The sequence below is a fragment of the Falco cherrug genome, chromosome 4 (assembly GCF_023634085.1).
Source record: "Falco cherrug isolate bFalChe1 chromosome 4, bFalChe1.pri, whole genome shotgun sequence".
Taxonomy (NCBI): Eukaryota; Metazoa; Chordata; class Aves; order Falconiformes; family Falconidae; genus Falco; species Falco cherrug.
In genome coordinates, this window is record NC_073700.1 from 11,545,247 (window position 1) to 11,566,693 (window position 21,447).

Sequence of the window (21,447 nt, forward strand, 5' to 3'; positions counted from 1 at the left end):
GATAAGTATTTCCTCCTCCTTAGTGGGATAAAAAGCAAGAAATGGATGGGGCTGGGACATCTTCCTGCAGGGCAGCAGGGTGCTGGGGGAACACACAGATGTCAAGCTGCAATGCCAATGCCTTCCTGCTCGCCAAGGGCCACCACCACCAGTGGCATCTCTTTGATTTCATAACCTGCCACATCTAGGAAAAAAAGCCTGACAAGGTGTGGGCAGGACGTGTTGGACCTGTGGGTGTTGACGAGAGGGGACTGAAGGCTGTTCTGTTCATGCGGCTTTTTTTTCCCCTATGCTAATCTCCACTCTCTCCCTGGTTGCAGGTGTATGAGGAAGCCTATCATGCCCTCCACAAAGAGCTGCCCGAGGTTTCTACCTCTGTCTTCACAGAAATACTAACATGGATCGCCCAGAAGGTCTCAGCAGCTGGGGAAAACAGCCATACTTAAGAGCAATTGGTTCTGCAGCTCTTACTGGGGTTTTCTGGGAATAGATGCTTTTCTTAATAGAAGCCTCTCTGAAAAAGATCTAACGTGGAGGGACTCTTGGGATATTTTATCATGCACAGCGTAAGGGTGGGTGGGGGGAGAGGCATTATTTGCTGATGTAAATGGCCATTGCCCTAATCTGGAGAAGAATTGATAGCTGTGGGAGCAGCCGTCAAAGTTTTCCAGGTGGGGTGACTTTACTGAAATGCCCCTCACCCACCAAACTTCCCCCACCACTTCTGCTTCTCTGCTTTCACTGGGGTGACAGGGGTGTATTTATACTGCAATAATTTTTGGTATGTTAAATAAGTCAGTATCTTCCACTTCATGGTTTTGATTCCAGGTGCATATTGTCCCTTCCCTGTCCCCACCATCCAGTACCTTAAAAGCCCTGGTCCTTGTGAGGAGAGCCATAACGAAGGTGCTGGGTAACGAGCAGAGGCTAAAGATGGAGCTGACAGCTCCCTGAAGGTGAAGGGCTGGTTTTCAAGTTCAGATTCCTCTGGATACTGCTTTTATAAGCAGGCCAGGCCAGGGGAGAGCATCAAAACAGCCTCCGCTGCCGCTCTGCATGTCCTCTGCAAGTTTGTGCCTGGGGAAAGCGTTTTGAACAGCTCTTTAATTTTCATCATCAGAGCAGGATCCCAGAGGGGAGAGGAGGAATGTGGAATCAAACCCACTTAGCACATTGAAACACCATGCTTTTCCAAATGCCAAACCTCATCTCCTCTGCAAAATGAACTATTCTGTAAATATTCCTAGGGGCTGCTTTTTTTTCCTTCCTTCCTTTTTTTTTTTTCTTTCCTTTTTTTCTTTTTGAATTAATCACTTGCGCTACTGAAATCGAAAAAGCAAAGTCAAAGTTATAAGAGAATATAGTAATATAATATATGATGTATATAGAGGTGGCTGGGAGCCAGGGAAGAAATAGGAGGAGAGTCTAAAGAAGGGGTTAATTTTTCACTCTCTTGGCAAGGAATAATGTTGTCCTACCAGGATCCAGTCCTCTCACCATAACTTTACAGCCATAATCTGTTGTTTTCCTTCATCAGTTGGAAAATGTCCTGAAAATAATGCTAGCGAGAAGCACAGAGCATCTGGTGGGTGGGGATTAGCAGTGGGTGTCCTCATGGTCCACTGGTTTAGCAGGAGACCACAGCGCGAATGGAGATGCCATCCAAGCTTGTCCCAATCTCCTCCTAATCAGCACAGCCACCTCTGGGGCAGAGGGACTGAGCTCACCCCTTTAGGCAACGTGGGGAGCTAAAAGCAGAGTGTAAGGGTGCAGTCATCCATCCAACATCCCCCTTGCTGCCCTGGGGGCATCCAGGGGCACTGGTGTACAAGCTGCTGTAGCAGAGCTTGCAGACTGGTCCGGTGGTACAGACAAGCCAAAGCCTAGAGCTGCCGGGGTCTCTGGCAGCAGCAGCGTGAAAGGAAAGTCTTTAGACCCAGCTATGGAGCAGAGGCATCGTATCAGCATGGCAAAAAGCTGTGTAGTGATCACAGCATGGCTGTGCAGGTCAGTTTGTCCAGGGTGATGGCTCTGTAAATACACTTCTTGGCACTAGCCAAAGGGAAGGGGTTCAGCCTGTGCCTCTCCCTCCAATTTTGCAAGCAGAAAATGCCTGCAAGTGTTGCACTATGAGAGAGCGGGGCACGTCCCCCGGTGACACACCAGACCCCTTATTGCCCTCCCTGGCAGCAGCAGGAACCATCGCTATTGTCCTGAGCTGCTGCCCCCCGGGCTGGATCCCACCTGCAACAGTCACGGGGGGGTCACCCACATCTCCTCCCTTTGAAACCAGTTCTGGTAAGATTCAGGAAAGGGACCTCTGTGCAATAACAGTCTGAATCGGGGCCAGGTCCCAGCAGCGTGGATAGATGAAGGATGCGTGGATGCAGGTTATATCCTTGTAATTGCCCTAAGGGGTCCAAGTCAGGAAAGCTCTTTTATACAGGTTGATCCAGGCACTTTCACACTTGTATTTTCTTGCTTGTGAAGAGAGGAAGGAGCTGTAGTTCTCCCAGCAATGACAGCTTTTAATTCAAAATTATTCCAGCGCAATCAGCTGTTCTCACCAACCCCTGCTAAACTTGTGGTGAAACTTGCCATGGGAAAGAGGTGATGCGCAGGTCGCCTGCTCTGCATCTTCCAGCAGCCTCGCTTGTTGCAACTTTTTTTCCCCAAGCAAGATCCCTCCTTGCCAGATGCTGCTAGGCAAAGACAGCAAGAAGAGATACTACAGCGGTGATAAATCTCACCTGCTTCTTCAGCTGGAAGGAGAATCAAGTAGGCGTGATCCAGTGGTGACAGACATTGCGGGGGTAGCAGCAAGATGATGACTTAAGGATGGGATTTTTAAAAGCACTTTTCCCGAGGAAGTCAGGAGGAGTAAATCAATGCCCACATTCTTTACATCCCTTTCAAACTGACAAGCACTTTGCGGGGGGAGAGGGAAATGACCCTCCAGCAGGAAGGTCAGACCCCGTCTGCTCCCTCCAACCTGGCTTCAGGCAGAGGAAAGTCTGTGGTCAGTGCCTTTGCTAAAATGTGCTCTTTCACCCAAGAAACATCTCCAGCTCAGCAGAAATAAAAGGAAACCAATTACATTGATCTGCAGAAGACTTGTCCCTCTGACTAGCTTAAGCTCAGCGATGGCACATGGCCTGGGGAAGCTGCATTTGAAAATCAGGTTAACAAACAACAAGTTGAAAGAACCACAACAACAAAAAAGCAAGCCAAGTAAGTCCCAAGCCATGGCACAGCAGAGTTATTGCCACCCTCAGCCGGTTTTGTGAAGAGTTATCTTCTGAGGAAATTAACACAGGGAAACCTACCCCAAACAAGCCCCGAAGGCTGCCAGCCCCCGCAGCGCGCACCCCCAGGGCTGCTGAGCCCAGAGGGAGCAGCCCCTTCGCAGCTGGGGATGTAAGTGCAGAGGGAAGGAGCGAGGAGCAAATCAGCCTTCGTGAGCTGAGATGCTGATTTGCACCAGCTGCAGCTCAGCCCGTGCATTTCAGCTCACACTGATGTTGCTGATCCCTTACCACTGCCTGTAAGCTACTTTACATTGACCCAGTTAGGTTTCACTGTGCCCCGGAGGAATTCTTCCTTTACTGACCAGATTAGTCATGAGCAGACCCACTGCCAAGGGAAATGTAATTACACTCTGTTTTCAAATGGCAGGTACCATTTGCAGGGAGCACAGCTGGCCTTACGAATGTTGCTGTGCAGAGCCACACCAGAGACCGGTCTGCCTTTGAGAATAGGTGGCACTCACGACTGAGCAATAGCAACGTGTAACTACTGTATATATCACCACCTGTAGCACTGAGAGACCATTCCCCACTGCCTAACCCATCACGTTTTCTATTTAGCCTGTTCTTTTTATACCACTCACCTTATAGCACATGGCCAGCACAAACCCATTGAGATTGCATTTACTTTTCCAAGTAATTTCGGAGCTCGTCTCTCTTGTTCCGTTGTGTTCCAGTTCAATAAAATACATTTATATATATACATATATAAAAGCATATATACATACACATGTATTTTCGGTGGGAAAAAACATATACAAGTTTAGGATTCTTAAAGGAATACAATGTATATTGCAACTAATAATAAAGTTATGTTTTCTGAACAGAGTGTGTTTGAGAGCATCATTGGGGACTGCGGTCCCTCCAGAGGTGCGAAGGACGAGGTGAAGAGATGTTGAATTGCCGTTCAGCTTGTGGAGGAGGGGGCTGAGCCCACGGGCACTGCCACATTGCTGCTGTGGCCGGCACCTGCTTCCCAGCTACTGCTGACCGGGGTCTGGGGGTAGCCCAGTCTCATGGAGGCCTGAGGTTCCCTTTCTGCTTCAAGGTCAGCTTTCCAAAGAGCCCTGAGATCCACAGCCTCACACCACTATTTGCTATAGCCCAGAGCAGCACAATAAAAAAATTAGCTTGGGGTACTGTGGGTATAAGATGTCTTTGTATCTTTCTTTGACCTAGCAGGGCTCTCTGTCTGGGTCATCCCAAGAAAAGCTAGCTCTACCCTCCCCAGAGTCAAAGCTCTTTTTTTTTTTTCAATTGTAGGTGAGGTGCTAATTTAAAAAATAAAAAATAATTTAAATTCCCTGGCCCAAGTGCTTCCCCTACCCCAGACAAACAGCAGTGCGAAGCTGATGAAGAAGCCCCAAGTACCAGGCAAGCTCAGCCTGCTTCCAGATCTGGTTCCCACGCTTTTGCAAGCCCGTTAAAATACTATGTTGGTCCTGAACCGTACCCAATCCAAACGGGAAGCATCTGCACCCTGGCCAGAGCGGCAGCCTTTTAAACCTTACCTTTTGCCACCAACTGTAGAGAGGGCTGGGCAGTGGGGTTTGCTGCTTCCTCAGCTCCCAGGCAGTGCCCAGGGCTGTTAAAGCCCCGGCTTGTCCCAGCCCAGGGTGCCCCATCTGCAGGGACAGGGACGGGGCTGGGGCACAGCCCGGCCGCAGGGCCCCCTGCTGCCCCCTTCCCCAGGCAGGCTCCAGGACAAGCCGCTGCATCCGTGAGGGCTCCCCAGCCCCTCTCTTGCACCCCAAAACAGGTGACTGCTGTGGCCAGGGATGGGTGGGACGGTGTGTCCCTGTGCCAGCCCTCCAGCTGGAGACGTCAGCAGCGCCAGACCCCACCTGCAACCTCTGGCAACTCATTTCATCCTCCTCACGCCTCAAATTGCTAAATCAAAGCAATAATATTCTCTTTCTGCAGCCCCACACAGGCTGTAGGCCTGGTCACACCCCAGCTTGCCAGGTCAGAAGCTCTGGCTGACGACTTTGATGGATGTCAACATGGAGCTAGGACTTTTTGCCAAGCCAGTGGGCACACCACGATAGTAAGCAACATTATTATTAATAAGATTTGCTGTAATACCAGCAAGTCCTCGGCTCTTTTCCCTAGTATTTTAGTGACTCATTAAGCTCCTCACAGCGCTGAGGGCTGCTGGAGGGTGCAGGCCATGGTGCTGGGACAGGGACTGAGCCCAGGATGGAGGGGACGGTCCTGTGCAAGGCTGGGAGCAGCACCGGCATGAAGGAGCCTTTCTGGCAGTGCAGTTTTCCTGGTGTCACCACCTGGTGCGTGGCGAGCTGTCACAGCCACGGGCGACCTTTTTTCAGCATGTGCTTCTAGTCTGATCCTGCGAGTCTGTGGGAACCCTGAAGGTTTTTGCCTTTTTCTCTTCCCTGAGCTGTGCTCCGTCATGTGCTATCCAAAGCTGGCTCCCGGGGTGTGTAAGGCGGGGATCAGCCCATGGTGAAGCCGTGTGGAGCCAGAGGAGTGCCATGGCGGGGGGTGGGGGGGGAAGAGAGCTTTTGTGGAGCCCACCCCAGCCACGGCAGCAGGGCTGGCCGGGACAAGCAACCATCGGGGCAAGGCATGGGAGGTGTCACACTCGGTCACATTGCTGCAGGGACTGCACCTCTGTCAGACCTCCAGGACCACACAGCCCATCACCCGGGCCAGGCTCTGGTGCTGGAGAAGAGCCAAATGCTCTAACTTCGGTGAGCAGTGAGGAATTTTAATTCAGAAGGTCTGCTCAGCATATAAACCAGCAGCGCTTCGGTTGCATTTGCTGCTGGCAGACGGTTAAGCATGGGATTTATAGCCCATCAGAGGGTGGAGACGTGGGTTTGTCATTCACTTCAGAGCTGCTGGTGGGGGCAAGCAGGCTGCCGGTGTCCCTGCCCAGCCTCGGGCAGATCCCAGCACAGGGAAAGGGGGATGGAGCCAACAGGGTGGTGCAGGTGTCACCGTACCACCAGAGACCACCGCTACCGCACACCGTGCCGGCAGCCTGGCTGCCTGCTGCTGCTGCTCCTGCTCACTCCAGGCTCTCTAAAGCGGGGATTTTGGGTGGCCGTTTGCTCTTCTCTCCTCATACCGGCACAAGCCTCCCTCGCACGCAGAAACAGGGCAATGCTCTCCCAGCTGGTCAGCCTGGGACGCTCTCTTTCTCCAAAAGCTGCGGATGCGGAGCTCCCACTCACCTTCCCGCTGCTCTGCCAGCAACTCCCCTGTTAAACTGAACAGCCTTGTCTCTGAGCAATGACCGCAGAGCCCACATCTCCCAAACGGAGTAAGCCAAACAACTGACCTTCCCGTGGCCACTGCTCCTCGGGAGAAATGGGATTCATTTCCCTTCCCTCCAGAGGAAACTCTTCAGTGTATGGAAATATTCCAGGAATTCAGATGAAAAACAGTTCCTGAGAGATCAGTTAAGAGTAGACGGATCGCATGATACGTGCTGCTGTCTAACCAGAGGAAACTTGGCAAAAAAAGCTGCTTGGGCTGGTGAGGGGGGAGCTGAGGAGAGGGCAAGATGTCCAGCATGGAAAACACTTGTCTCGTAAGAAAACACACAAGGATGAGAACGGCAGAGGGGAAGCAACAACAGCTCAGGTGCAAAGGATGAGCAGTACCTGCCCTGCATCAGTTTAGGAAGGGTCCATGGCCAAAAGCAAGCAAGTCCCTGCCAGACCACCATAAACCCTGCCATGAGGCAGAGCCCCAGGGAAAGCAAGGCCTTCCAGCCTTCCCAAGGTCAGCAGCCTTGGTATCAGGCACGCCTTTATTTAGATGAAAACCCATGCAATGGCCACACCAGCCAGCAAAACCCTCCTCAGGCTGACACAGTGAGCCCTGAACAGGAGATACCCACAGGTTAGAAACAAACAACTCTGGCTCCTCATCCAGATTATTAAAAAAAAAAATATACCAGTTTCTCCTTCACACTGGATGGCAGAATCAGCCCCGTGCTGCAATGACAGCACCAGGCTGCCCGCCTGCGGGACAGGGCAGCCCTTGTGTTTGCTGTACCAAAAGCCCTGATGGCTCTAAGGTTCCAGGGCTCACCCTGAGCACTTTTAATACCAAGCCCTCTCTTCCTGTGCCGAGTGTATGTACATCCCGTGCCACGGCTGCTCTGCACCAAAACCCAGCCTGTCAAAGATTCCCAGTAAAAGCAAGGCCAGTCTGCCCTGTTCCCACAGCCAGCACTGGGAGCACTGCAGTCAGCACAGCAAGAGAAGTACGTTCCCCTTGCATGCTTTCAGACCTGGAACACTGCTGTTTAAAAGCATGCATGATTGGAAAAGGCCACACAAAATCAGGAAACAAGCAACACCAGCTCCCCCCACCCTGGGAAGGGAAGGAGCAGCCACCCCAGGAGCAGCGCGGCCAGAGCCAGTGCCTTGAATGGCTTTGAAGATGTTGTGCCCGACAGGCACTCAGACCCGAGAAGCAGCACAGCAGAAAAAGCTTTCTGGACAGCTCTAAAGAGAGCCTTTGGGAAAGCGAAGGAGATTGAACTTGCCGCCAACAAACTTGTTTTAAAACTCCTGGATAATTTTCAGATTTAGATCCAGGGAGAAAGGGGGTGGAAAAGGAGTTCTAGAGAGCAGATTGCTGGCTCCTGTTATGGAAGCAAGCTTAATAAAATTCATAGAAATATTGGTGGTTCTGCTATGCTGTGCCAAGAATGTGTTAGAATAAAACCTTCTGAACAGAAGGGAGAGATATAATGTCATCTTAGCCTTGATATGAAAGATCAGCCTTCATCTCCTAAAGCGTATCTCAAGGAGCAGTAACTAACACATTTACTTGCCTTCCCTTCAGAGCAGGTCTCTGCACAGCCTTGCTCGCGTGGTTCATCACTGTTGCAGCCTTGTACAAATGGTACTGGGATGACCCTAGCTCACAAAGAAGCGATAAGATAAAAGAACAGAGGGAGGCATTTTTTCTTACAGGGGTTTTAATGACATCCCAGTGTAACACGGACCAGCTCAGTTTCCTCCATGGGAAAGCTACATCAAATTATTTTGCGTTTCTTTAAAAAGACCAACACCACCCTACGCTGAGCCCATGAGCTGATGCACCTGGCCATACCATAGCACTCCTTTCACCTCCGCCTTTCCTAACTCACCGTGCCAAAGCAGCAGCCTTGCGTTCTGCCATACCAGCAAACAGAGCAGGGAGCAAAACAGACCCACTGGCAGAGCGCTGCAGTCAGGAGGGAGCAGAACTCACTTTCCAATCCTGCTCTCCTTCCCCTCAAGCTTGCTTTGTCGGTAACAGGAGGAGGGAAAGAAAAGCTCTCACACTCATTTCTCAGAGCTTATTTTGGGAACCGAGCAGCCAGACCCTTGGGATCAGAGCTAGTTCTTTGCATGGTACTGATCCTCTTCCAAGGCTTTCTTTAGCCTCCTGAAATGTCCTCCAAACCTTGCCCAGAACACGTAGGCTTACAAAGTTAACCGACTAGGAAAAGCAAAAAGGCATGTGCATGCCTGCTCTCTTCCCCAGATGCCGATCGCGCAGAGCTTGAAGCCTGTAGCTTGACTTCGGTCTTAAAGGTCTGCACGTCCGTAGCTGCACCCAAATGCTGTCCCCTAACAAACAGTCTGCCTCTCTGCAACCCTGACCTTGGTTATTGCCAATAACCCACCTCCGATTCCCAACCTAAAACACCAGAAACCATTTGCAGCTCGAGAAAAAGAGGTTCACTGCCCTTCTCCCTTAGCACTTCTTCAAGGCAGGCAGCAACCCCAGCAGAGCCAGCACCTTTATTCAAAACAGGCCCCAATTCTGATGAACGGGTAGCCAGCGTGGCCTCTCTTATCTTAATAAATTTATTATGTCCAATCTGTTTTAGCTTAGAAGGTAAACAACAACCTGCTCTGGCAGCACACCCACCTGCTGTCAGCAGAGAACCAAGCCTTTGCTCCTCACCACCAGCCCTAGCTGGGTTCGTTCATCCCCGGGAGCTGAGCGCAGCCAGACACAATCCAGCTCCCCAGGCTGTGACGGGGCTCGCCAGGCTGCCCACAGCAAGAGAAAAACAGTGTCACCCTGAGCAGACAAGTCTGTCAACGCACACCGAGTGCAAGCTGCTACGTGGGAAGGTGCCATCTCCACAGTTTGACCGTGACTGTACCAACATGAACAGCTCGAGCCTCTTGAAGAGGCTCATCGTTTACTCCAGGCTCTCACAGCACAACGATACTCCTTGTAAGCGCCATTTTTTGAGTCCCAAAAGCCCAATTAGTGCTTGAACCTTTCCAAGCCCAGTCCTTCCCTTCAACAGCATCAGTCATTCAGATGTTATTAGTATACCCCCCTGGAAAACTGCACGTTCCTAAATGAAGCCACCAGGACAAGCTTGGATCCTTGTTCCCTGAATGGCAGCCACGCTCTGAAGTCCACAGGGGCTGCACACAGGCAGCTCAGTTATTGCCACAGAAACTGTCGCAGCCACCCAGACGTCCAGGGCAGAAGAGAAAGCGTCTGTGTCCTCAGAGAGGAAGGACTGCCCACATGCTTCAGCTGACTCAAGGTTTCGGAGAAAACACATGCTTCAGAGACTCCGTGAGTGCACGGAACAAGTCTGAACAGTTTAAGTACAGAGACTGAGAAATCTCCATCCTTGGATTTAATGGACAGTCAGTAATGACAGAGGCACAGGGTGACAAGAAGAGAGGGAGGGCCAACGTACCTGTTAGGGGCTGACCAGAGTAACTTTCCCAGGTAAAAAACACCTCCCTGACACATCACCACCACACTGGCCAAGCCTGTGCCATGATGCTGCTAATGAAACAGAATAATCCCGAGAGAAAGGAGCCAATAAAAACAATCTGGTGGTTTACATCCATGTTCTGGCAGGATTGTACGAGCAGGTCACCAAGAGAGGAGAGCAGTCACACTTTCCTTGCTGCTTGGAAGCCAAACAGCATGGACCCAGCCCTTGGCCCAGGTGCAGGAAAATAAGCTGAAGGAGCCCACCACAGTCCTTCCAGAAATCAAGCCACACTGATGTTGTCTGTTGGTAACAGAGAGGCCACAGCAGGAACAGATATAGTGAAATATACTATTTTATTGCTGCACACATGCTTACACATTTCTTCTTAAATATAATGTTGCTCCGATAAATCTTACAATCTTCTTAATTCAGTAAGTGGCTAGTAGTAAACAAAAAGGACAGAGGCAACAGAACACAAGAAGGACACTGGCAACAGAAGAAAAATCAAAAGGTTTTTATTTCATGGCAAAATTATTTGCAGCAAGAATAAAGGGAATTCAAATCTAAGTTTTGACCTGGCTCATCTTAATTAGAGAGCTTGCCTGTACGCTGACCATCTGCTTACGCATGCTTTTTGATAGCCCTGTTTTGCCAAAAGGGATGGGGGTGGTGAAAGGACCCGCAGTAATTGGACAATCTGACGGGCCTCACAGATGTGACCACTAAGTGCACACAGACAGACTGGCATTTGCTCGGCAGCCCACGTGGAACTGCACTACCAGGGAGGCAGATCCAAAGGCCACACTGACCTTTCCTCCCACGTGTACAAGTGCAGCCTCACTTACTCCACGCTTAACGATGCAGGAATGGAATTATTCAAAAGCAACCATATGGAAAACACTTCCCAGCACTGCTGCCCCTCCTCTGCCTTCCTCCTGCTTTGCCCGCTACCAGTGTCCATTTGCTTTAGCAGCTGAGGCATCTGCAGAGAAAAGCATTAGCACATTCCTTGGTAATCCCGTTTCTGCATCTTGTTCAGTACAAGCAGAAGGCAAAGGCCATGTTCTGTTCTCTGGTGGCTCTCCACGCAAGCCTCGTGCAGGGCTGTCACAACCACTGCTGTGGAAAGCTGACTACTAAGATGTCAGATGCGGAATTTATGCCGGAGGAGCAAAGGGGATGTGATAAACTAAACACTCTGCTGAAGTTGCAGTATCATCTTCAGCCACACAGGGAGGAGAAACGCTGGGGAACTGAACCAGCTGGGTTAAGCTGCCGGTTTCTATAGCAGGCTTTCATGAGCCTGACACTCCACTGAGCAAGAAAACAGGCAGTTCTGCTTTCACCCTTCTTTCTCCAAAATATATGGAGCTTCATATTAAAACTTTCTCAATAGACTTTCCCCTCCCCAAGTTTACTGAGATGCCTTTACCAGGTCAAGTTGTGCTGGGCTCTTTGGTGGTCCTGTCAAAGCCACACTGAGCTTACAGATGGACATGGAGGTACATTCCACAAATCATACAACAAATGCACAGCTCTCCTCCGTGTCACCACCCCAAACAGAAGCAGTCTCGCTGCTCCCTGCTTCCATACAGCAACACACCCCTGCAGAGACACATCCTCTTCCCTCATCCTAATATGGCTGCAGAAAACAAACCACAGGAACTCCCTGCACTTCCTCGCAACCATTTTGAAACAGAAGAATTGAAGCAGGCCCTGCTTGACTAGCCCTGCTGCCACCATCCGCTGCCCCCGAGACTTGTTTTGAAAGAGACACCAGTTAAACACAGATGACAAAAATGCACAAGCATCCAGGGTTCAGTTTGTCAATGCACTTCATTCTTGCCCCCCAGCTCTGTCTCCAGCTTCTGTTAAATGCCAACTCCATCCTGACATGTGATCTTGTCAAAGTCCAGCTTCTCTCCAGAACAGCGGCCAAACTCCAGCGCCCTCTCCTCACCACAACCAAACCCAGCCTGCTTACTGCAACTGGTGCCCAAAGCCTGCCCACGTACCTGCAAACAGCTTCAACACACGCCTGATACAGGCAGATACTCTGAGCAGGGGCAGTGAGGCTGCAGTTCTCACATGGTGCGGGAGCATCAGTCTCTAACCAAGTGAGATCAGCACAGAAGAGAAACCCATCCTCCCAGCACATCCACACCCGAAGCAAGTGCCTGCCAAACGCTGGATCTCCAAACCCTTTCCTTATCCATGCGAAGCACCACCACCATTACAGAAAACAACACCCTGAAGCTGCGGGGGATCTATGCCCAGTTCCCACCTCAAACAATAAAAGCACACCTGACATGGATTAGTTCAAGCTCTTGCCTCACAAAGTGACCAAAATGACAATATGTGTTAGTAACGGCAGCCCGCTGCCTGTGCAAGATTCTCTGTGCTTCACCCAACGCCTCTTCTGCCTCCCAACTCACAGCACAGCAAAGTACACCCAGCCTGTGCCTTGGAGACCTGGACTCTCACAGCATGCCATTCTGGAGGCGACCAGCTCTGGGGGCAGCCAACTGGGCAAGACAAGCTTTATTGCAGGGGTATCACCCCCTGACTAGTGCCGAGGAGAAAGAACATCATTACCCTCATTAGGAGTCTAGGGAGACAACACGAGATAACGCGACCTACTGCAGAACACAGATTCAAAAACATTCATTAGTACAAACAGTGAATTTCCTGGAGAACAATGAAGCTAACAAGGCTCAAGGCTGAGGAAAGCCAGAAGGTTGACAAGCGGGACAGCTGCCCTGTGAGAGCCCCAAAAAGCCCCTTTTCCTTTCCAGAAAGATTTCCAATTATCCCCTCTTCCCTGACACACCAGCAAGTCACTTTTGCTCTACCACAATGGACAAAGAGAAAGGGAAAAGTGCTGTTTCCAAGAAGCTCTTTCCTTCCCCTTAGGAAGAAAAGGGTGCCATCTCTTTTTTTGTGCATTGAAAGCTACTGCTTTCTAAGAATGGAAGGACTCTGGTCTCTATTGTATTCCCAAAGCTGTTTGTTCAGAAAACAAAGCTTTTAAATTATGAGCACTTCAAAGCAATGAAAAGCTAGGGAAGACCTGGAAATCACTTTGGTTTTTTTCATCTAAGAACTAGAATAGCAGGTGAAGACAGTGCCTTCCACATAGCCTAGTACCCCTGTGTCCCTGTTAGGGAAGCACTGCCCACCTTTGCCAATCTTATAATGCTGACAGTGAAAGAAAAGACACCTCCCTTCCAATACACTTATTTGGAGAGTTTAACCCAGTTTTCTTCCTCTACTGGTGGCAATTCAATGGGTATCCCAGCATGAACCACTTTCAGAAACATGCTGTTGGGCAACAGAACAGGATGGATCCTAATACCAGGCAGTAGCAAGTCCCCCAGAAGAGCTCCCTTACCATCCCCCAACAGCGCGCAGTCTCCTGTCTGCACCGTGTTATACAAAGGAGCAGCTACTGATCTGGGCTGAGCTTTGGGAGCTACTTCTGAAAGGAGAAACTAAAACCAAAATAAAATCAAACACAAACCAGACATGCAAATGTCCAGACATAAATAAATTAAAAAGAAACCATGCCTGAGAGTGGATGGGAAGGACAAAAGAGGAGAAGAGAGACATTCAGAGACTCAGATGTTCTTGCACTCCAAGCCAACCCAGCAGGGTCTACGCAGGCTGCATATGACAGGCAGGGTTTGCACACATCAGCACTCAAGCCCTATACTGGCCAGGAGGTTTTCCAGAGCTTCAAGTTTCTGGTTGGCTTCCTCGATGGCACTGTAAGTCTGCACGTTGCTGGTGATGTGGAAGCGGATGTCATCAACCAGAGGAATGGAGTCAGTCTCCTGCCGTTCCTCCACAGCCTCCGCATTCTCCTTCACAGCAGCCACAAACTCCTCCAACTCCACCAGCTGGATGGGGTGGACAAGAGAACCATTAGGAAGACAAGATGACAGGTAAAGGGATGTAAAGGGTTGGGATAATGGGCTCAGCCACTGTTGAGACACTCCACAGCAGAAAAGGGAATGCTAAGGGTACATGGAGACCCGAATCTTCCTATGTCTCCTACAGATACTGCTTGGAGATGCATCCTGCCATTCATCCTAAGGAGGGAGCAATACCTCAGCAATATAATGGTCCCAACTGCTACGCAATCTGCACCTCACTAACTAAGCATCCACAGTTCTGGTATTGGAGCACACGGATATACACAGTGCTCCCTCCAGAAAGGCTCCCCAGCAGGAACCAGGAGACACTGCCAGACACTTTTGGGAAACATCTTGCAACAGGCAAGACAGCAGGTGCTTGTTCCCAGTTCAGAACCAGATGACTCTATCCCCACCACGGTGCTCAGCCCCACCACCAACAGCTGACCAGCAGATCACAGCAAGGCACCTGCTCTGTTCTGCGCCCAACCTGACAGAATCAGGTCACCCATGAATAATTTTGCATCAAGTTCCCCAGGAACATGTGGTGTGCTGAAGGGTGAGAGGCAGCTTCTGTCTGTCTATGCTACTCAACTGTGCCTGGGCGTTACGGGTTGCTGAGCCCTGCCAAAATCTCTCCCTGTTGCCATCATCAGTGCATGTCCACAAGATGCTGGCAGCTGCTGATGTTTGAACAGCTGGGGTGGCTCCATTTGTGCCAACACCCTTAAGAAGGCACATGGCCAATGCTAGGTCCGAGGACTCCCACTCAGGCTAGAGAAAGGGAACGCAAGGGGAACACACAAGCAAAGCCCCACCTTGCCCAATTACTACTTGGGATATTCAGCAACTTTCAAACCAAATGCCCTTCTCAGAAGCTAGAATCCAGGTGCATGCTGATGTGTCTATCATCCCCAAACTATAAACTGAACAAAGTAACAGCCCCAGAATCACTTCCTTTGCTGTTTTCACATGCCCAAAAGAATTTCACACTTTTCAAGCTGCAGGTGAAAACATTACATTCCCATGTGAACTATACAAGCCATTTATAAAGATCTATCTCAAGATAAAAACACCCCATAGGTTCCAGTTTATCCTCCCGTATGACAGCTTGCTCCATGAGTCCTGAAGCTTCAAGCTATAATCACTCAGGATAATACTTAAATGGAGCCCCATAAAGCAAATGCCAGTGTTAGATTCATTACTTCTGGCTGTTCAACAGCTGAATTTCCTCTGGGGAAACTCCTACTGTTAGATTTGTCATCCTGGAGGAGAGTAGAGATTACATTGATTTCTCCTTTCTATAGCACTAGGCCAGAAAGAACTCCCCCCAGCAAACACCAGAAAACATTTCCTACGCAGAGCTCCCCTGCACACCCATTGGGTTCTCCAGGCTGCAGCTGGTGTGTTCAGGTAACACCGTCGTTGCTCTGGGCACAATGGCTGAAAGCTCAGCGCAAGTCACATGCCCATGGCACTTGCAGAACTTTTTGGGCAGCTTTTTCACCCCACAGTCCACAGGGATGTGCTAGGCAGCCACCAGCATCTGGATTACTGCAGTGGCATCAGGTACTGCCACAGTCCTCAGCCTCTGCTCTAACTCACCATGTGATTTGTTACTTAACCGCTGCTCATTTTCAGGAAGCACATTAAACCAGAGTGGGCAGCCATGTGTTACAGACTGAAGTATAACCATTAAACCTGTTGTATCTATGACTCACTGTGCAGTTACAGTCACAGGCGCATGTGGTAAGCGCGGTGGGGAGTGTTTCTGCTACCTTCTCGATGATCTTTGCCATGTACTCTGTGCACTGGTCCTCCAGTCGGGTCAGCTGAAACAGCTTTGCAATCCTCCAGATGCTGACAATGTTATCTTCATCCAGGATCTGAGCCAAGGTCCGGCCACAAAGACGCTTGAGCCCAGGCAGCAGGTACATATCTGCCACGCACAGCACGTCATAGGCGTTTTCCGGGGACAGCTGGCAACGGAAAGTGGAGAATTACTGTCCAGTCCTACCCACTTCACTTGTCTTAGGCAAACTTACGCCTTCTCTTGTGTTTTAGCAGAGATTCCCTAAAGTGTCGTTTGGCCCGTTACCGGACAAGTGTTAACAGCACTATGGAGAAACAGGAGCTCAATCTTTCAGGGCTAAATCTTCCCCTCAGTTACCACAGATGAGTCTAAAATGCTGCAGAGGCAGCTTGCTCAGCACAAAGCAAGAAGTTTACCTTGCTACAGCTAACCCCGCCAGTAAGCACAAAGCAATGGGGAAACACTGAAGTGCAACTGAAGGCTGGCTGCTAAGGAATGATCAGCGGGGCGGTGGAAGGAGGTAGCTTTTACAAGAGGTAATGAAAGCCCTTCAAAGAGACAAATGGAACAGGCTGGTAGAACGCAGCACCTCGTCCCCACTAGGATTTTCCTCCCATTTTGTACTGCTGGACATTTTGGGAAGAACATGCAAAATTCCCTGAAGCTCCTTCCTCAAACTGGCTCTGCTAACTCAGCCAGCACAACCTCCCCGTACAGGGATACAACAAAGGACAGAAAATTCCACGCCAAATAAAACTGTAGGTGAGGCCCAACTAAGTGGGGAATAGACCCCACACATCAAATACTACTGGAGCTCTAACAGGCATTCAAACTAAACTGAATTCATGCACCAGATGCTCAAGCTCACACTGTTGTGGAACGGCCTTTAACATTTTCAGGCTCTTGAGCTAGAGAACCACCCTCCCATTTCGCTCTTGGGTACTTTTGTCCCTTGCAAGTGATCTGAGGATGAAAAAATGCTGTAGATAATGTTGGAGACACCACCTCCAGCTTCACTCAAGTCTCTCCCCCCTGGCTGGGCAAAACCTATTTTAGTCAGCCATCTGCGTCACTAACCTGGAACTAGAGCCTCTCGCTGCACAATTCTGTTCCTGCTAACGTGAATTGCAAAGACCACAGTTACCCACATCCGTTTGAACGGTGAATATGCAGGATGCAGCATACCCTGGCTGTGGAGGAGGCGAGATCACCTACATTTAGAGACCAAGCCATACTAGACCAAGGAATGGTAACTGGTGTGGTCCACTGCCCTCGTAACTGGTCAGCACCAAAAGCACAGCTGTCCACATCTACACATGTGGTTGCTCACCCTGACAACTGCAAGAGGCTGATTATTTCTTCCCCTACAGCTGTCCACACCAGTGTTTGGAGAGGCTGCTCACAGCAAATGTCCCAGTTGTATAACACCCTGCAACAGCTGTGCAGAAGGATACAAGTTGTATTAGGGGCACACCATGAGTGCTGTAGTGCCATAGTGGTGTAACAGAGCTCTTGGGGTTATTAATCAAGTGCTGCTTTGTCCTTTCATAAGCTCTAGGGACCTCACAAGTTGGAGGCATTCGAGTCAGCAGTATTGGTGGCAGCAGCTCCCAACTGCTTGATCAAGGACAAATCCGGCAAACATTCCTCCAAAAGCTCCCATTGCGCCCACACAAGTATTTCGATCAGAAACTTCTCTCTCTGCCTGGAATCCTTTGTCCTCTGCACACACTCTAACCTCCAACTGCAAGTAGTCACTACTGTATGGACAGACACATAAATCCTTTGGAAAAAGAAACACTGAATTGGAAGTGCTGACACTTGGCTGGAGAAATCCAGGGCAGGAAAAACAGTCCACATTTAAGTGTGGAGCACGAGCTACATTCCTGCTCTCCTGACCATTTTTCCTGGTAGTTTTTCCTGATAGGTGAACTCTCTGCAGAAGCTCATATCCTGGCTGCTCAGTTTGAAATGCAACCTACGTACCATTCTACACAGAAAAGATACAAAAAAAGAGCCTTTCGGCTCCTACACATTGTTGTTGTTGTCCTGCTCCAAGTCCAGACAGGGCAGCTGAGACACCCCTTGGAAAGGGACGGCTGCTTGGGAAACACTTCCCGTGAGCCATCACAAGGAGGGCAGGCAGAGTGGAAAGGTGCAAGGGAACGGGGTCATGCTGCAGTGCGGTTACAAGGTCAGGAGGATCTTCACAACCCCAGCATGCTTCTTCCCCTCTCCACCCGCCCTTTCAACGCATGGCTGAGGAAAGAAGTGCAGACAAGTGAAGCATCTGCCCTCTGGCATACCAATGGCATTTCTGCCCTTGCTGCCTGATAAATACATCTCTCCCGACCGCACATTCCCCGCTGCTACCCGGAGGTGAACAGATCAGCAGAAACAAGGTCACAGCTGCCTGCATTCTCTGTATGTGGCACCTAACCCAGAGCACAAATACTGCTTGGGAGAAGTGACAGTGGCAGGTGCAGCAGCATCTCTGATCAGTGCCTTAATGCCAGAATGTGTTCTGGCATCTTGTAGCTAGACCTGCTGAAAGCATTTGCCACAAAACCGAAGCAGGAAGCTGCTTAAAGGCTGAGATTTGCTGCACCGTCCATTAGGCTGAAAACTAGGTGTGTTAGTGCCATTTTGTTACTGCTTGCAATACTGAGCACAGCAAGGTGTTGGTTCCCCAGTGGAATCTTTGCCCACCCCAGCAATAAATAACAGTGGAAATAATGACTTGCTGCAAATGGAAAAGTAGGCTATGATGCCAAGAGAAAATAAGCAGAATCTCTCAACCTTTCCACATCTCCAAATGTGTTCAATCTGCCATCTACTGGCAGCTGCTCACCTTATCCTTCCACAGAGCCCAAGAGGGAAATCTGCAAAATCCTGCATTTATCACACTAACATACAATATGCAACCTAATTTCCAAATTTTTATTACAGGGTGAAAGCCTAAGGATTTGCTTCCCAAATTTCATGCACGTAAACTAGATTCATACCCGGCTAACAACATGTCCCAGGTATGTGGGCTCCTGAGAAGCGAGGTAGCGGAGTAGGGCAGTGGGATTTAAGAAACCACATGCACAACAATTTCAGACGCTATGGGAAAACACTGCTGTGAACACCTCCAGAATTAAGCATCCCAGGAGGAAAGGCTCCATGGCTGGCCTCACCTCTGTATCGTCACTGTAGATGTAGTAGAGCACCCGAATGAAGATGTCTTCTGAGATGTTATGGAGAGTCACCACAGGGATGCTGGGCTGTGTCTGCAGCTCCTCACTCTCACTGAAATGGTCTTCAAGAAGGGCTTTGAAATAATCACTGCGACCACAGAAAAAAGCCTGGAGAGGGAAGAAAGACCAAAACACTAGCGTCCTTCTCACTGCACCGAACCAAACAGCACTACCAGCCAGCCATCAGAGCAGCTCAAAGGTATTTTGTAAGTTCAGACCCTGTAACTCTGACTCTCCCTATGTTTTGAAGCTGCATCTCCAACATTTTTCCATACCTTATTCCTATCCATGCCTACCCTCAGAACAAAAAAAACCCACCAATCTGTAAACTTAAGAGATTCAAAAGTAGCATGGCATTAGGGCAGGAGTTTGAATTGAAGGTTGGATCTCAAAATCCGTTCTTACTGCTGTTTCCTTGCAGATCGAATTCCCTTCTCTGGACACTGAACTCACAAGCCAGCAGCAGGAGATTTTGTAGCTGTGAATGCTGTAGCTGAATCCATAAATATATCCCCTCACCTCTGCAAGAAAGGCAGAGTTTTCTGTTTTGTTAAACGCTTTAAATATAGTTTCCAGCCGCAACAGGACTTTTGATGTCCCAGCTGATGAAGCAATGCTGCTTCTGCAGTGTATCCAGCACCGGATGAGTGGGGGAAGACAGGTAGACTAGACCCATGGCAAGAAGGGAGAAGAATGAAGTATATAGCACAAGCACATACCTTATGACACAAAAAGTTGTAATCTGCCACTCGGAAACACACATCAGGACAACTGTTAAAGTTGTCAGTGCTGTCAAATGGCAACTCCCCAAAACCAACCTAGGAAAAGAAACCAGAAAACCCCACCTTTAAGATCCATGCTTTAATCATGCCTAGCGTCCCAAGTTTGGACTTCTTGGTCTTCCCAGAAGCAGTCACCCATCAATTCCCTCAGCACAGTGCAGAGCACCAAAAGATCATCTGAGCACAGAATTCAGCGTGAAGAAATCTTTGCACTCCTGATAGAGGTATTCCTGGCTCAAGTTACAGCTGCCTCCCTTATCCATGAAAACTCCCTGACCCTCCATACACCTCTAGAAAGCATTTCCGTGCCACCTAACAAGGCAGATAACCAAGAGGAGGCAAAGATTACTTCATGTACGGGGTATCATAAGCATACTAGAGCTTAGGACTAGCCCTTTACTGTGTAGATGTACAGGTGACATATAGATTACATAGATGTACACACCAGTTTGAAACGGTTTGGCTACAAGTACCACATCACTTCAATAATCCAACGTTTCTAAAGCATGTTTTAAATTTCTAATTTGAATTGCAGCCAAAGATAGTGTTGTTGCAGTATTAATACTCTAGCGAATTATTTTAACACCAACACACCTCCTCCCAGTCCTTCGTGCCAACAAAGACAGAGCACACACACACACAAAAAAAAAATCTGTTGGCGTTATGTTATTTTAAAGTGACACTTCCAAATATTTTCACTTTCACCTTGTCCGATATACAGGGCAACTAAACTGGAAAAAAAAAAAAGTTTACTTTCACAGCCATGTAACCAAGACAATCTCTGAAAACAAGTTTCCCCTGCTTCTTGCTTTCCAAACATATGGCCCCGAGCTGCCTGGGCCAACGGGTTTATTACTGCTGTCTCTCACCCAGGAAAGTTACATCCCAGGTTTGCACCTGGGAAACCCCTGGGCTGGCTGTGATGATCAGTCTCCCAGTCACAGACCACCTAAGCACCATTTCCAACTCACCTGCCTCTATCCTAACAGAAAGCAACCGACTTTCAGCTTTACTGAGAGCTAGATGACTCCTCCCTCCCAAACGAAACAAAAGACACAGCCCGATGCATACACACTGGGTTGGTGCTCTCAGCCAAGCTCAATTCACATGCAGCGAGGTTTCTCTCACAAGACAGGTTCTAGGATGTGGCAAGGCACCAAGCTGGCAAAAGCTTATACCACCACTGAACATGGCAGTTTGGACCCATTTGCCAAGCTCTTTCCCTGTCCACAGCAACATCTGGCCGTTTCTGATTCCTAACCACAGGAGAGTAAGCCCAGTGACATTCAAATCGTACACATGCTGTCGCAGTAATGCTGCCTCCCCATAGCACCTCTCTCCAGTGAGCCTTTCCCCATCGGCAAACTCCTTGATGCAGAAGGGATGCAGCAATTCAAAGGACACTGCCCAATTGATCTATTACCTGCTTTTCATAGAGTATAATACAAAAGGCACCTCCAGCATGGAAGATGAGATCAAATCGTCCCATTTGTAGATTCCCCAGGCTGCTGTTTCGCTCTGTGTCTCATGTTTCAAGGCACTGAACAAACCTCAGTCTGGGGATCTGCATCCCACTCCCTGGTGCATCACATTACAAACACCAGTATCAGGCTAGCCAACTGCCTGCTCTGTTTGCCTTGCTGCTGTCTCCACGCCATGGGCCTCTA

General features: G+C 49.4%; 2 protein-coding genes across 7 annotated transcripts in view; one reads left to right on the forward strand and one right to left on the reverse strand.

Annotated features, from left to right (window-relative positions):
- MGLL (monoglyceride lipase) overlaps nucleotides 1–4,129 on the forward strand; it is a 107,443-nt gene extending 103,314 nt beyond the window's left edge. For all 5 annotated transcript variants that reach the window (XM_055709314.1, XM_055709313.1, XM_055709315.1 and 2 more), the window contains one exon: nucleotides 321–4,129. In XM_055709314.1, coding sequence (XP_055565289.1) covers nucleotides 321–446 — 126 coding nt within the window. In that variant the 3' untranslated portion in view covers nucleotides 447–4,129. The remainder of the gene's footprint in view (nucleotides 1–320) is intronic.
- A 6,239-nt stretch (nucleotides 4,130–10,368) lies between these two features.
- ABTB1 (ankyrin repeat and BTB domain containing 1) overlaps nucleotides 10,369–21,447 on the reverse strand; it is a 28,564-nt gene continuing 17,485 nt past the window's right edge. For both annotated transcript variants that reach the window (XM_055709311.1, XM_055709312.1), the window contains 4 exons: nucleotides 19,718–19,816; nucleotides 18,939–19,106; nucleotides 15,725–15,925; nucleotides 10,369–13,931 (listed from right to left, as the gene is read on the reverse strand). In XM_055709311.1, coding sequence (XP_055565286.1) covers nucleotides 13,725–13,931; nucleotides 15,725–15,925; nucleotides 18,939–19,106; nucleotides 19,718–19,816 — 675 coding nt within the window. In that variant the 3' untranslated portion in view covers nucleotides 10,369–13,724. The remainder of the gene's footprint in view (nucleotides 13,932–15,724; nucleotides 15,926–18,938; nucleotides 19,107–19,717; nucleotides 19,817–21,447) is intronic.